This window comes from Oenanthe melanoleuca, chromosome 3 (assembly GCF_029582105.1).
Source record: "Oenanthe melanoleuca isolate GR-GAL-2019-014 chromosome 3, OMel1.0, whole genome shotgun sequence".
NCBI classification, from domain to species: domain Eukaryota; kingdom Metazoa; phylum Chordata; class Aves; order Passeriformes; family Muscicapidae; genus Oenanthe; species Oenanthe melanoleuca.
In genome coordinates this window covers 51,429,187-51,445,515 of record NC_079336.1, presented here as the reverse complement: position 1 = coordinate 51,445,515, position 16,329 = coordinate 51,429,187, and the positions used below count along the sequence as shown (strand labels likewise).

Below are 16,329 nucleotides of genomic sequence, written 5' to 3'. Positions count from 1 at the left end.
TCCTTTAATACCATTTCTAATGATTTTAAAAGAAAGAATAAATAGGACATTTGGTCGTAGAATACAATAAAACTTTGATACCTCTCCAATTGTAAATCTGACCTGTTGAGATTTCAGAGATATTTTACAGCAGCTACTAGAAGAAAAGTCAGGGGAGAGGAAAAAATCCATTTCTAAGTAGCACAGAATGAACAGGCCAGGCCAAGAATGTAATCAGAAATCTTCTGTAAAACACAGGAGATTAAAGAATTATGTGCATGAAATGTGCTTCTTGTTCTTTGCTCCCATCGTGATTAATTGTTGGAAAGTTACAAAAATAGTTCTTACTTTAATTACAAAAAGCTAGACTTGGCAGGGTTTTGTCAAACTCTCAAATGTCTGGATTTTTCAGATTTCAGTTATGATACATGATATAAAATGACTTATATAGCCAACTAGTGTGCTGGTTTGGGCTGGGACAGAGTTAATTTTCCTGACGGTATCCTGCGTGCGGCTGCTCCAACAGCGCTGATAACACAGAGATACTCCAGCTACTGCTGAGCAGCTTGCACAGCACCCAGACCTTCCTAGCTTCTCACCCTGCCTCCCTCCGTGAGGAGCATGGGGGTGCTTAAGGGGTCAGGAGGGGGCACAGCTGGGACTGCTGACCCCAAGTGACCACAGGGACATCCCCCACAACGTGATCAGCAATAAAAGTCGGGGAACAAATCTGCCAAGGTCTTTAAACTGTTCTTTTGGATCTGTTCTTCCTTCAGAAGAGCCTCCAACTTCTAAAACAAAGAAAAGCTCTGCTGTGGCTATTTTGTTACATCCCTCCATAGGAAGCTCAAGCCACAGAACCCACCTGCCATGGATTTGCTGTCCTTGGCACTCCCATTATATCTCATTTGGCTATCAGCTTTATAATTCTAATGTGCTTGAAAATGCTTCTCTTTGGATTTTTCAGGCCTCCAGCACAGAAATTTCTTTGGTAGGAAAGGGCAGCAGTTGGGTTCTTGACTCCTCTTTTGTCTTACAGCGATTTTATGTTAATTTGCAAAATTCCTATTTTCCGTGTTTTTATATTATGTCTTTCAGTTCCTAATACCTATTATTACTCAGGTATTTTATGTTGCTACCTGTTTTGATATTCTAAGATCCACTCTTTTTTCCTAAATAGAATGCATAAACTCCTACATATTTTAAAAGAAAACATATAAAAATGCATTTCCACCCTCAGAGATTGCTTTATCGTTTTTTACTCTTTCAAATTTTCTTAATGTTACATAGTGAGAATATTATTGTCATTTTATAGAACAGTGTTTAAATAACAGTATTTTGAGCCAGCCTGCCTTGCACATCTTCTCATAACATTTTGAGTTGCATCCCATATTCTTAGTTGTATCAATATATTGCTTGCTGAAAGAACATTCAAAGGGATTTAAAATTCACCTTTTGTGACAGTTACCCGGTCTATGGGAAGCTAACAATAGTTCAGTTTTTCACTATAATGGGTTTTCTGCCTTCATTTTTTTGCTTCAGAACCTCCTTACATATTCTCACCACCTTGATTAAGTAGTACTGCAGTCCTAACTTTTCCTACTCTTTCTCAGGCATGATATGCCAATTTTCTTTGACAGAGACAGTCTGTCTAGTTACCAAGATGGTCTCTCTGCTTTCCTCATTCAAATGTTCTTGACTCCTGACCTCAATCAAATAATTTGATTTTTGAATAATTTGAATTTTGAGTAATGTGTCCATTGGTCCATAGTGTTTAATTAACTAACTTTCCTTCTATCGAATTTCTGTGATATTTACCATTTAAACTGAAAATTCCAGGCAAACTATGCTGTTTTTCGCTTTTCTACACAATTCCTTTGCATGGACATGAAAGCATACCTACATTTGGCCTCAGGCTGACATATTCATATTTCCCTGCTTCAATGAGATTTTAGTAATTAAAGTTACTCCTTCATGTAGTCCACCCGGATTTTAACAAATTCCTTCTTTAAAAAAAAAAATAATTTTTTGACAATTTAGCTATTATTTTGCCCAGTAATTTTCCATGGTAACAGCTAATAAAAACCACCAACAGTAACAATAAACAAACAAGCAAACAAAATTCCCCCCCCAAAAAAAAAAAAAAACACACCCACAATCGATCTTCAGCTCCTCTAATCAAACAGAAGACCAAAAACCCTAATCAAATATCCACCACTCTTGTTTCACTGTCAGAATGAAATCTCTCACTGTCCAAAAAGCTGCTACCAAACCCAGCAGGAGAAATTTGGGTCATTTGAGTAAATACACTTAAGCATACCAGTTCCCTTTGGAATGCTGAATGCTGAAAGAGTACATTGAATTATAAAACACATTTATAGGCATGAATCCTCCTTTTAAAATTTGGAAAATCTGTCACAGATCGACATAAGGACATGTAACACATCTCTTTTCAGAAAGGATTGTGGTCAATAAATGATAGATGCTAAAGAAAAATGGTATATAATCTAATCAATTTGACTTCAAATGAAAGACTGCTCTGTATAGTATGTTTTTTGCATATTGTAACTTCCTTACTTTTTAAGTGTTATGATTCATATAATTTATCAGTTTTCTTTTCTTTCAAGAAATGGTAGAAATTACAACATCAGTTTCTGCTCAGTGAGAGAATTTGTGCCAAGATGAAAAAGTGGGTTGTCTAACTACACAAAAGAAACTTTCATTCCAACTTGGCCCACACAGATGTACCAGTAAATATCCTGTCTCTTGTTTTCACAATAATGGGAGCCTGCAATACTACTTATACTTAGCTCCCACATTTTTTTCCTCTTTGCAGCACAATTTAAACATACATTTCATATTTTATATACATTCTCTTTTTCTGTAGTATTTAATACCAGAAACTCAAGTTTAGTATGAACTATCAACTTGAAAATATTACTTAAGTTTCCTTTTTTTTGGGCAAAAATTAGCAGTGAAGACTGCTATGATGCAATTATGAAATTATCAACTTGCAAAATTAGTTGTAGAAATGTTGAAAAAATTATTGCAAAGACAATTCTCATAATTCATGATAAAATCATTTAAAACTGTCTTAGAAACTAAATTCTGTGTTTCCAATACTTTCCTATGATACTAAGCACATACATAAAATGTTTACTTTGCCTTTTCCTCTCACATTTTTTTCAATGTCTATAAGATAAACAGGAAACGTTAATTTTACATTAGTGAGGCAATATACCATTGTGTAAACAGAATATTTAAGATACTTCAATTTGTTTGGCAGTCATTTGTTAAAGTTCTTTTTTTCACATATCAGATACTCGAGCTTAGTTGTACTAAGATAAATGATCCAATTTTTTACAAAAGACAAAACCCCAAAAGCAGCAAAATGAAGTAGACCCAAATCTTTGTCCAAACCTCTAATCTATTTTATTTCTTTTTGTAAACCATTTCGTTCAAAGTTATTTTAAACGGAAATTTTGGAGCAGCAGAAAGCTTACGTGCCAAAATTCTGGAGGAAAATCAATATTCTATCCCTTCTTGGTTGACCCCAGTAACCTTCTAGGCTGCTACATCCTCTCAAAGCACTTGAAAAGGAAGACTTACAAGTATAAGTTATCACAGTCATTTCACTGAGACCAATCATATACAAATGGTATCCAAAAAGCAAAAAAAAATGGTATTCAAAACCATGGCTTGAGCAGAAGTCTTCCTGAAGCTGCTGTAGCCAGAAGGTGGGGGTTGAAAGGGAAGCAAAGAGAGTATAAATCAAAACCAATAGGGAGAACAAAGTATGAGTAATCCAAGAGTGTTAAGCAGGGACTGTTCAACCTCTGAAGTGATGCAACACTGAATAAAATGAGATTACCAGCTCTCATAGCAGACTTGATCTGAAGGTTATTGTTGACTTCAGTGAGAAGATCTTTAATAACAATCATCATTTACCTACAGATCCTGTTGGCTGTCCCTACTACTAATCACTACAAAAAACTGACTGTGCATTTTAAGATGGAAAAGCAGGATGAGAAAGATCCTAAACTGATGGGACACTTGGATTTCAGTTCCGAGAAAACCTAACTAATTATTTCTTAGAAAATGAAGCTGTACCAACTTGATAAACAGCCTGACACAAAGTACGCTAAAAACCTGGGAAGCAGAACATCTTGGATGCAAGGATTGCATCTGATAAGATCTTTACTTGCTGAAGTTTTCTTCTGCATTCTAGGCAAAAGACTGTCACATGTCCTCCATTCAGTTTTCTGAAATTTGTTTTTGTTGTCTTTGCATTGGACAAAAAAATGAAATTACCAAATAAAATGTTTTCATTTTGCATCACATGGAACAATTCATGACAATCAAAATAAAAATTTCCATTTCACTGTTTGGGAAAAAAAATCTGAATTACTTACAATTATTGTTATTCTCCCTCTTCAGATGTCAAGCCAAAAAAAACTGTTCCCAGATCCCTGTTTTGGATCCTGAGTTAGATTACATTCATTAGTCTCTGCCTAATGTCTTTGTCCAAACTGTGATGCTGGAAGTAGAATCCACTTAAATTTCTGAACAGTTTCATCCATTAATAAGAGATTGTTACCTATTTTTTTATATATGGTGGTTTGGTTTTTTTCCATTCAATTATAGCAACACAATACTGTTACAAGACAACATATGTCATAACCACAAGTACTGTATTAAAGTGTACAGAAACGCAATATGGAAATTTAGCACACTCATGAGAAATGCCTAGGGTGATTGCAGCTCAGGTCATGGACAAAGATATTACTGGCATTACTTTTTACTGTTGATGCCTTTTCTCCATCTTATGCATTTGAAAATACATCTATCACTGTTACTCAAGGGGAAATAAGAGTTCAAGTTTCAGAAAATTATTTTGCAATGGAGACGAGATACTGAATTCATGTGGAGCTGAGAGGATCAATCTAAAAATAGGAACTATAAAAGCAGCATCAATACTGTAATTCACAAACTCTAAAGCAATTTCTTTTTTTTTAGAAACTGTGTAGCATCTGTATCATTAATAAATAAGAAATCAACCCAAAATTCTTAGTCTGCAAATGAATACATTTCAATTTTGAATACTTCCAAAATTCAGACCCTCTGTCCTCTAAGCACTGACACCCTCAGAGTCTAAATCTAGCTATGAGAGGAACACACTTTAGAGTCCATTTCTAAGTCTCTTTTTCTTCCCTTCCTTGTCTGTGAACACTGAGACCACCAAACAGGACAAGTACAATGCTATGAAGAGGAGAAAACTAGCATGCAAACATTGGGAAATACTAGAGTTCAATGCTCACAGTATCACTGGCCTGAGGCAACCTCCGCAAAGCACACTGGGGACACTGGGGGAGGTTCCAAGGGTCCTGAGGCATCCATTTAAAAAGGGACACAGTACAAGCATTCAAGTGCTGTGGCAACAGGTGAACAGGAAAGAATACTGTCAAGGCACTTGTTTCTGTTTATTTTTCTTCTTTACATGGTAAGTACACACTTCGAACTTCCACTTGACTGAAGAAAATAAAGACTAATGAACATGCTTATACAAGGTTTGTCTTTACTACCACAGAGTAATTTATCTTTTTTTTTTTTTTTTTTTTTTTTTTTTTGCATACAGTTACATTGCTACTATCACAAGAAAGGTACAAGATTAAGCATTTAAAGAAGCAGAACTGAAGCATCTCCTTCACTGCAGCATTGTTTTCACCACTATAATAGCAGCGATAGAAAGACTTATTGCAAGATATGAAGGAGATAGGTTACTTAATTCTACCATAACTCTGTTCCCTGTCAGTCCTTTGCTTCAGCCTTAGCCACAGAGGAGATAGAAGGAATTTTATTGTTAAAGAACACCATAAATGAGAACCTTCAATTCCATTGTTCACACAGACAGCTCTTGCCAAAATCTCTCAGCCTCCAATTTTCACCTTTGGACATGGAAATACCATGCAGTTTGCAATGGAACACAGCAGATTATATTATCTCCTTAATAATAAATCAGTAGTCATTACCAATACTGTTTTATCAATCATCTGGTCACACTGATGGCTACACAAATGCTTCTTGCTGAAAAGAATCAAGTAACACCAAGGGCTGTGTTTGATATGAGGACTCTAGATATACGTTTTGGAAATTTGGTCCACTTGCTATACTACTATTAGGTGTCATTGTCATTACCACAATCAGATTACTTCCCTTCAAATACAGGGCTAATATTCTTCAACTTTTCTATATTTAAATGTCAAGGTAGGGCATTGTCAGCAACTGAAAATAACATCTGAAAGTCTTCTCAAACAGAACAATCAGAGACTGTTTCTTTTACTCACTACAAGGAAATATTTACTGAATCCTGAGATTTCATCTCCATTGTCGCTGTATAACCCAATCTCTAATCAACCACAGAAATATTCTTTTGAGGCAGCATCTTCTGACAACAGATTCTGCCCAGAAAGAGGGAATGATTTCTTTTCATTGAAAATTTACATGCTTTCCACACCATCAGGAATAATTATAATTTTTTTAAACTAACTTTGACAGAACACCTCTATATGATGACAGACAAGGGAGACAATTGGGTATTTCAATTAAGATTTAAAAGGTGGGAATTAAATTCACCACCTTACTTTCCTTTTTTAAGCTTTCAGAAAGCCTCATTTTAGAAAAACTCAATGATTCCCAGAATACTGGGTGGGGAGGGGCCAGGAGGGAGGAGGGTGTTTTTGCCTTCTTAGTAAAAGGAAGTACTTTCCTATCAGATTAATTAAGCCTTTCTTCCACTCTCTTCATTGCATGTGACTTTCAATATCTGCTAGCACAAAGAATTACTTGATACTGAAGAATAAACAGAATGATTTTTTTTAACCTAAATATTTATTTTCTCCTAGCCTATAAAAAACACTCTAAATCCATGTACGTTTGAAGAATGCTGTTTCCAAGTGTAACCTCCAATTTTACTTCCTACAAAACTATGTGTCCTTTTTCTATGAAAAGATATTCTCCTAACATATAATGATCATCTGTTGCACCTGAAGTTTTCAGAGGGCCAAGCTTTGAAACAGCTGCAAGCAAGAGGGAAGATTTCAATGTATCAAAATACATTTGCAAATTCAAACAAGCATTTGCTAAGAGAAATCTTTCAGCATCTCTCAGAAAATAAAATTACAACATTGAAGGCCAATGTTCAGAGTCTTACATTTACCTAGTCATCAAGGTAAAGAGGCTGTGAGACAAATTGCAGTGTAGCAGAAGAAGAAATATTTCAATAAAAAAGGTGCAAACTGGGTAAACATCAGAGGCTCCTGTGTAAGTGAAATGAAGAAAAAAATCACTATGGTAACCCACTAACTTTTAGTTCTTGAACTAATGATCCTTTGAGGAAATAAAGAAACAAAGAAACGACATTCTTATCCAGTGTTTAAGTAAAGATGAAAACAAAATAAGCATTCTTATTTACCTGAAAATACCAGACTCATATCACCAGTATTAATCCTTACATAAATGGGTCTTTCTTACTCAGTGTAAAAAACAAAAAAAAAAATTAGATTTACTATTAAAGCATGAAACATCGGTTCAGTAAAAGGTAATGAATAACTCATTAGGTAAACTAATCTCTTTCCCTTATTTTGCTGGCATGGGGATACTGAGACAGAAGAACATTCATTTTTGTTTTGAAATATTGTTTTGGGAAGCTTTAGCTTTTATATTTTCTTGGAGACTGAAATATTTCCCTTGCAAAGATAAGCTGAAGGAGCTGGGCCTGTTCAGCCTCAAGAAGAGATGAGAGAGAGGGGTCCTCATCGAGGCATGTAAGTATCTGAAGGGCGGAGGCCAAGAGGATGAACCAGGCTCTTCTCAGCTGTGCTGAGCTTCAGGATGAAAGGCAACTGGCAGAAACTGATGCACAGAAGATTCTACCAAACATGAGGAAGAATTTCTTTACTGTGCAGTGACTGCAGTGAACAAATTACCTTATTAATGATATTCAAAAACTCTCTGGACACAATCCTGTGCCATGTGCTCTAGGATGACCCTGCTTATCAAAGAGTTTGGACCAGATGATCCACTCGTGGTCCCTTCTGTTCTTACCCATTCCTTGATGCTGTGAAAACAGCTTTGCTAAAAGTCTACCTCAGACAGTATATAGACATGTTTTTCTAGCTATACTGATACCTTAGTATGGAAACTAGAATGCTAGGAATCTTTCTTTCACTCTTAGAGAAAATTCTTTGAGAGTTTCTTACTTTTGTTCATTTGGAAGTTGTCATTGTGCAATTTTCCATTAGCTCATTCAATAAAATTACTTTTTGCACATAATCCCTGGTGTATAGATTGCTTGCTCCTATTTGACTTAAACTTGCACTGGTTTCACAGATCTGAAGATAAATCACATTGGGTTATTTGTTGTTGTTTTGTTGGCTTTGTTGTGCTGGCTGATGTTGTTTCTAATTCTGTGACTGGCCAAGATAATATTACCGGTGCAAATAGGAACAGTATTACATGACAAAAAAATATTTGGCACAAAATGAACATCTCTGGAAACATGCTAATGAATCAGGTAATTGATTAAATGTTCATTGGAAGTGTACATGAGGAGAATATATTCTGATTTTTCTAAGATGACAATTTAGATGACTTTTAACTTCAGACAGTACTGTAGATGCACATTTGACATTGGCACTGGCTTGCCAACCATGTTCCTTGTGCACTTCATCAGGTTTTCTGGGTGTACACCAGAACAGTGTGCCTAAGCAACTCATGGGGTTTGAAGCAAAGGCACTTTATTTACATTTCATAATTCAGTCAGTCTTACAAGATGACTGCAATATCTGATTAACAGAACAAAATTACTCTCCTGGAACAAAGATAAATTATATGCAGATGTGGTTCCACTCAAAGACCAGGAGCCAAATACCATCAGCAACACAACTGCAAGTAAATATGACATTGGTAAAAATGCTATTTTTCATGTTACGTGTTTGACAAAATGTGAAAATTAATTAACCTGGGTTAATTCTCTGTAAATGCTACATACTTCATAATGCAGCCTTCAGCTACTCAGACAACTGAAACTTATGAAAAGAGTATTGTTAAATATGTAAGATAATTAGTTCACATGGAATGGTACTCTTCCAGTCACTAGAAAGGTTAATATGTAGGCTTTACATTCCAAGCTGTTCTCTCTCTATTACAGCCACATCTCAGATTAATAACTACCAACAGGAGGTAAGGTTAACTCAGGGTTTATCCCATGCCTTTCATAGAGTATGCCTGTATCTAACAACTCCCCTTGGCCAAGTGAAATGGAAAAGATGCATTCCTCCCTTCAAAGTCACCTTTTTCTTTAAAGAAACCACATATCAGATGCAGGTAATTTACTAAGTTAAGGATAGAGCACATCAGGCCCAAGTAAAAATTGTTAATTACACACTTAATATCAGAATTAAGTTCCACTCAATTCAGTAGGCTTTAAGCCATTGCTTCAGCCACGGATATATACTAGCATGCTGAACACAGTTCTTTCCTGTTTAGCTCAGTCAGTGAAGAACACAGAGACTCACTGGTTTAACCAAGAAGACAGCAGAGTACTGGAATCAGTATCTGGATAGCCAAATAAATGGAAAAATGTTAATTAAATTAATTACTGGAATAATTACTTTTGCATCATATTTTCAGTGCAGACACAGTCTCCCAAAGAAACAGTGCAAAATTTCTTTGCAAGTAATAAGTTGCTAACTCATGTTCTGTTCACCCCTCAAAAAGCACACAGTTGGAACCAGCTTAAAAATGCAGCACATGTATATGCACTATTTCTTTTAGTATCACCCTATCTGCTCCTGCTAGATTTTACAAGAACAAATACCCATGCAAATGATACAAGCATTAATGATACAAGCATAACTACAAATACAAAACACTTGCAATTTTTCCTAGAACTGAAAATGATTTCCCATCTGATAACTCTTGATAATCTGACACTCTCTTAGATTCAAGGTTATATCTTTTTAAAGTGTATCAACAGGGTATTTTCACAGAAAGCTGAATTTTTCAATTTTTGCAATGGGCATTGGAAATTTTTTGAGAGCATAAACAAAATATGCATATCTATATCCAGGACTCAAAAATAACTGTATTAACAATTTTGCATGTGAATATTGCTTTGCATTTAGGGGAACAGAAGAAAGTAAATTTGTACTTACTTATACAAAAATAAAACATTAAAAAGTGGAACAGAGATAATAACAGAGGGATAAACATAAAAGCTAAAATTTCATTTGCAGAGCAAGTGTTGGAAAAGAATTGTGAAAAAAAATGCAGTCACAATGTGGTACACATGGCTTTCCCTCTCAGAATTTGAAGTGACTTAAAACACTGCATTTTCAGCTACAGGTCTTACATATGCCTTGCTCTTTCAACGAAGTCCACCACATCTTTTCCACACTCTCAGTTAGAACAAATGACTGGTCCATTATTCATGTGCCTGGACTTAAGCTAAAATAGTACAGGCCTCTGAAAGAAGAAGGAATAGGCATAAAAAGGGGCAGATGATCAGCTCTTAAGGCATTAAGTTAAATTCTGACTAAAGTCATTACCATTTGACATCCTGGCTTATACACAGGGACTGAAAACACACCTAAAAGAAAAGTGTTTTATGACTTCACTGAGTCCGTGACTTTTCCAAGTGTTCTCACCTGTGTTCACAAGAGGAACATATTTCAAGCATGTAAAGTTGTCTGAAGGTACTGACTACTTACCTGATAAACTCTTTTACTTCTTGATTTACTTGGTAGAATATTCTTATTAGATTGAACTTTATGTGCATTCATATAGGACCATATAAGATGAGCTTTTAAAATTTGCACATAGATCTTCTCCACATCTTTTAATTGTACCAAAACACTCTGTCTACTGAACGCAGAATTGCCAATTAACCAAAGGGTTTTTTTTTGTCCATCTCATATAGGGAACACCATCTGATCTTACCTCTCCATTTTCCAGAGGATGGATTTTGGAATAATAAGAAGTGCATATGACTTCATCATCTTTTATGTAGGAGGGGGTTCCAGGCCGGGGATGGATGTTGTAGCGTGTCAGGCACTCGCTGTCTGTGATAGCATAGTACTGCCAGGGCTGATAGTCTACTCCATCCAGCGAACGCTCCAGTATCCAGTTCCCAGGACGAGGGGAGTTCGCTGCTTTCACAATGACATACGCGATCTGGAAAACCTGAAAAACACAAGAATTGTTACAATACAACACAAAAATTCATCCCAATTTCATCATAGCTAACAAAATAAGAACAGTAAACACGCTAATGCTTGACTGGCTTTTTCCCCGCTAGAAATGCAATATGGCCTTGGATTGCATGGAAACTCTAAAACTACAGAAACCAATTCTCCATTAACACTTCTGGAAAAAAAACTAGTTGCATTAGGCCAATAGAGACTTTGAAAACAATTACAAAGCACTCTAAGTTTCACATAGCTCAGTAGGTAATTGCTAAACTGCCATTTCAGCCAAATGTCTGCAAAATTTGTTTACAAGTATTTTCAATTTGTAGGAATGGGACTGTTTCTTTATGTGTATTTAGAGACATACACTTTCCACAAGGTTTAAGAGTTGCCAAACTGTTACAACTCTATCTCTGTTAAAGAAAAACATAGTTTTAAGCTATTGAAAGGTAACCACATCATGCTGAAATCACTCTATAAAACGTTCTTGTTTCAATCACACAATTCAGCACTGTGACCATGAATAAGCTTTACAGGACAGAGACACATCAAATATCACTACAAACAGAATGCAAGCATATAATCAATGCTCATTATAGTCCATTTTACCTGCCTATTCAATTGATTTATCAAGGTTTATTTCTGTGTACACCCTTGCTGGAATGCAAACCACAAATACACTTGCAATTGCAGAATGCCACACATTAGTGACGCAGGTCTGGTTTGGTTTTTAACCTGCTCACAGCTATATACTACAGAGGCAGAACTGAAGCCAAGGAAAAGAAGCAGCTATTTCTCTTAGAAAAGCAGAACGCATATCAAATTAATATTTTTAAGATGCAGCGCTGTGAGTCTGCGCATGAGGATGCCAGAGGGTATTGTGGCAGTGTTGATTTAACACTTAAAGCTTTTTGTTTTGGACAGTCACTGCAAGATAGAAGTGCAAGATTCAGACTTAGTCCACACAAAAACTTCGTGAATGCTCAGACAACCAGTAAAGCTACTGAAAGAATATCCAGCAGTAAGCAATGAAAGAAACAGTAAGAAGATTTGAATTGGTTTTTATTACCCACCAGTATTACTGCAAAATAGAAAACGTGTTAAGTGGCAGAGTACAGCATGTATTCCTGAATACTTGATGATGGATACAAAGAAAATGTTTATCTCCAATTATTATTCCTTCCTTCTGTGCAGATGCTGAGAATGTGGTAAGATTCACAATCATTTCAGTCAGAAAAATAAATAATTAGCAGCCAAAGTTTTTCAGTGTAAGTTTTTCAGAATAAGAAATGGATGAGGCTGTATTTATTTCAATCTGAAGAGCATGTCTGTAACTGTACCTTCTCAAATGATTATCTCAATATATTTCTTCAGTAGCATTAAATAAACATTCTAGAGAATGAAAAAACCTGTGTTTTAGTCCACTGTTCCAACAGGAATCATACAACCACTTGTCTCCTTTCAGAAATTCCCTTTCCTCTCTCAAACTCATTTATAGCTATATTCCACTGTGGCCACAAACAGTTATAGTTTTAACTATCCTGGATCAGTGTCACTAATAGTCTTTATAATAATCAGAGACAAGCAAAACATTAACAAATCTCTCCAAACTGTTCACCCCCCAATTAAGCTCTCTGAAATGTAAGAAATACAGAATAGAGTTTTCATCCCACAGTACTTTTAAATACTTTTTTTTTTAAGTTTTCATAGGCATTTTACCTCAAGTTGTCAGAATAAGACTGTTCCATATATTTGAATGGATAACAACTGAGGTTAAACACAATGTTAGAGCTTCTACTGTGGAAGATCTGTGGTTTAGGACATATCTCACAATAAATTCATAACCACAGGTGTGTGTACATACAGTTGCCTTTCTGGAAGTCCTAAAATTTCATTAAAGATTCATTGTCAAATACAGCCAAAAAAGCAATTAGCTCTGCTAAGCATCTTGGATGCATTGGCTCTGTGGGGCCAAGAGGTGTAATCAACAGGAAGTCTTTTTCTGTATGCCTGCTTTGAAATACTAGGCTGTATGGGAGAGTGCAACTTTCTACAGTGACTTTTCATATTGAAGCCCTCTTCCACTAACATTTCCTGCATATTTTGCTGAGGATGTGTTTGAAGCCTTGTTTCTTGCATTCAGATAGCTCACTGCTAGACTGCAATTTAATATATACCTTTGGCTTTCATTATTTTTAGCATCCTCTATAAATGAAACTGAAAAAGATAAAACCAAACAAACAAACAAACAAACAAACAAACAAAAAAAACCCCACACAAAAACAAACAAACAAACAAAAAAAACCCAAATAAACAAAAAAAAAAAAAAAAACACCAAACAGTGGGGAGTGAAGAGCATATTGCACATCACAGTGGAATGGATTTAATTTCTCTTAATCTAAATCTGACTTCTTAATGTAAATAAAAGAATATACATTAAGAGCTGCTTTTAACTACTATTCAGCTACAGTTTTCAACCTGATCCAGACTACTACTGTCCCAGCCTCTACAAGTTCCTTCTGTAACTGAAGGACTGAGATATCTGCAACCCACTAACTTCTTAGACAGAGAAACAGAGCTGAACTACCAATATTTTTAAATATTGGTAGACATATTACTGCTAACTTCAGAAAAAAGGAAGATGCATGAAAAGCATAATGCATCAAAAACATGGCCTGGTTAATATTATTCCTGATATTTCTAGGGCTAGGCTGAAGACAGTACAGGATGTTAATCCATGCTTTTTAAAAATACCTTTCCTTTGGGGGACAGCTGGAGCTTTAGCATGACACAAGAGGATGGTTGCCCCAGCTCAGTCAGCTACACCAGGCACCACCAGCTCACCAGAGTGCTATGAGGCAGAGAGCAGTCATGACACATGCCATATTTTACTGTGCTTTCTCAGCAAGATGGCAATGACAACAAACAGACTAAAATTAATGGCAGCTGTATGATTATTCTCAAAGCAAATCAATGTAATGGATGTAATGCTGGCTTTCCAAGTAGCTGGAAAACTGTCCTTCTCCAGATAAAAGAGAAACGCTTCTTTTATTGTGGAGTTGTTTAGCAAATACAAAACCAGAAAGCACTCAGTGGCATGAGAAAACTAATAAAGCCTAATGTAACACTGAGTTTTCTTACATTTGTTTCCGCAATCAAAAAATTCAGTATTCTGAAGCCAGCCTTCCTAGTACATCGTAACACTGAGCTTCTACTCCCACGGGGTAATCGATGGAGCACACCTGGCTCACTTTTCAGACAGCACCAATTAACACACGTTAATTGACATGGTAACTGCACGATCTTAGAGCACATCTGGACTTGTGTAAGTCCAATAGAATGCAACTCAGACACCCAAGCTTGCTTATACAAATGGCAAAATGGAGCAATACCAAGCTGCCTGGGAGCATGCAAAAGACATTAACACAGCTGCCAAAGCACAGCTGGTGCTTTTTTCTACTTGTTCTGCTCATGTGACCATAGCAGTATAATTATGGGAGTGGGAGGAAAATAGTCTAAATAGTCCTTTAAACCTTTCCCAAATTATAGGCAACATAATCCTCAAGATGAGAAACAAAATGAGTCTCTGGTCTCATTTTCATCGGTAAGTGTCTCAGCAGTTAGAAGTACAAAGCACATGTTGTAGGAACACTTCCATAAGTTATAGCACTCTACCTTCTTGTGAATGCCTCATAAGACATAGAAAAGTGCATCCTACTATACAGGATAATTTGCTACACTAATATTATTCAGATAGAGCTGAAGTGAATCATTAATCTACATAGGGTTAACTACTGAAGCAAGAAATCTCATTGTGTCCGACTCCCACTTGTGTTTCCATTTAAAAAATAAATCCTTCGGTTAGAAAGCGCTCATGCAAATCAGAATACAAGCAGAGAAAAAAAAAATGGACCACACAATTCTACAGAAGTATTCCCATTTAATTTTCTCAATAGAATAATTTATTAGCTCTAATGGAGGCTTCCATCAACAACCTGGTGTGAACTCCATATCTACTTGTTTACTGTAGTTATATTATTTAGCTGATTATTATTGCAGTTCAGTGTCCAAGTAAACATGGTATTCTTCCATCAAGAATAGTGCAAAACTTAGGCAAGGACTTGTTTCCTTACAGGCTGGTATAAAAACTGTCACAGTATATGACCTTTACAATAACACAGATTTATTTAAGCAGTTAGTTAAAAGTGCTGATAGAGGTAGAAAAAGCACTGCAGACATCCCTTGTCCCAGTGTGAAATCCATCCAGATGAGTCAAGGCTACCTCAGAACACCCTGAGGTTAAAGGGGGTTATTAACTACATGGGGTCCTCCTCATTAAGAGAAGCAGGGGAAAGCCTATACAGAATTCATTATGGGATGTGTTAGAGGGATTGCATGCAGGGATGAGACTTAACATGGAGACATTTAGGGGAGAGAATAGAGGTAGAGAAAGGGAGGGATCAAGGTGGATCAAGAAAGAACAAGTGTTAAGATAGAAGGAAAAGCAGATGAAAGGAACCAGTTGGCTACAACTAGCTGGCTGATCAGCATTTTAATCCTGACCTCATTCACTGAAGTCTATCCTATTTTCCCACTAAATCCTGTTTCTAAATATCTTCTTAAGGTGTGCTTTCTCTTTTTAGTGGGTGTGTTTGACTAAGAGTTAACCTCAAGCTCAGCAAATAGAAGAGATCTAAAAAACCAGCAACTGGAGTGGGGCTGTAAATCTCCAAGATCTTCAAAAGATTATCTAAGGCTAGCTACTGAAGCACTACATGCCTTGGATGCATCCATAGATGTACACACCCCTAGTAGACATTAATCCTGATCATCTGAAGAGGAAGAAGAGGGTGAAGCAGGCTGTGCTGTGTCTGTGTTCATGTGGGTGCTGACAGGACACTATTTATGTTGCTCTGTCCAGCCATGTGTGTATTTCACTCTCTCAGGAGTATGAGCTCAGCCTTGCTACAGTCTGAATGTGAAAACAGACACAGGAGCCTGAACTTCTAAAACCATAGGTGACCAAGAATCAGAAATCACAGATATAAACAGATTTTCAATGCTAAAGTGCTCCTTGATCAATAACTTCTATCTTGATACTCAC

General features: G+C 36.3%; 1 protein-coding gene across 1 annotated transcript in view; it reads right to left on the bottom strand.

Annotated features, from left to right (window-relative positions):
* LAMA2 (laminin subunit alpha 2) overlaps positions 1-16,329 on the bottom strand; it is a 330,175-nt gene that overhangs the window by 222,160 nt on the left and 91,686 nt on the right. Inside the window, exon 4 of the mRNA XM_056488060.1 lies at positions 10,978-11,220. Coding sequence (XP_056344035.1) covers positions 10,978-11,220 — 243 coding nt within the window. The remainder of the gene's footprint in view (positions 1-10,977; positions 11,221-16,329) is intronic.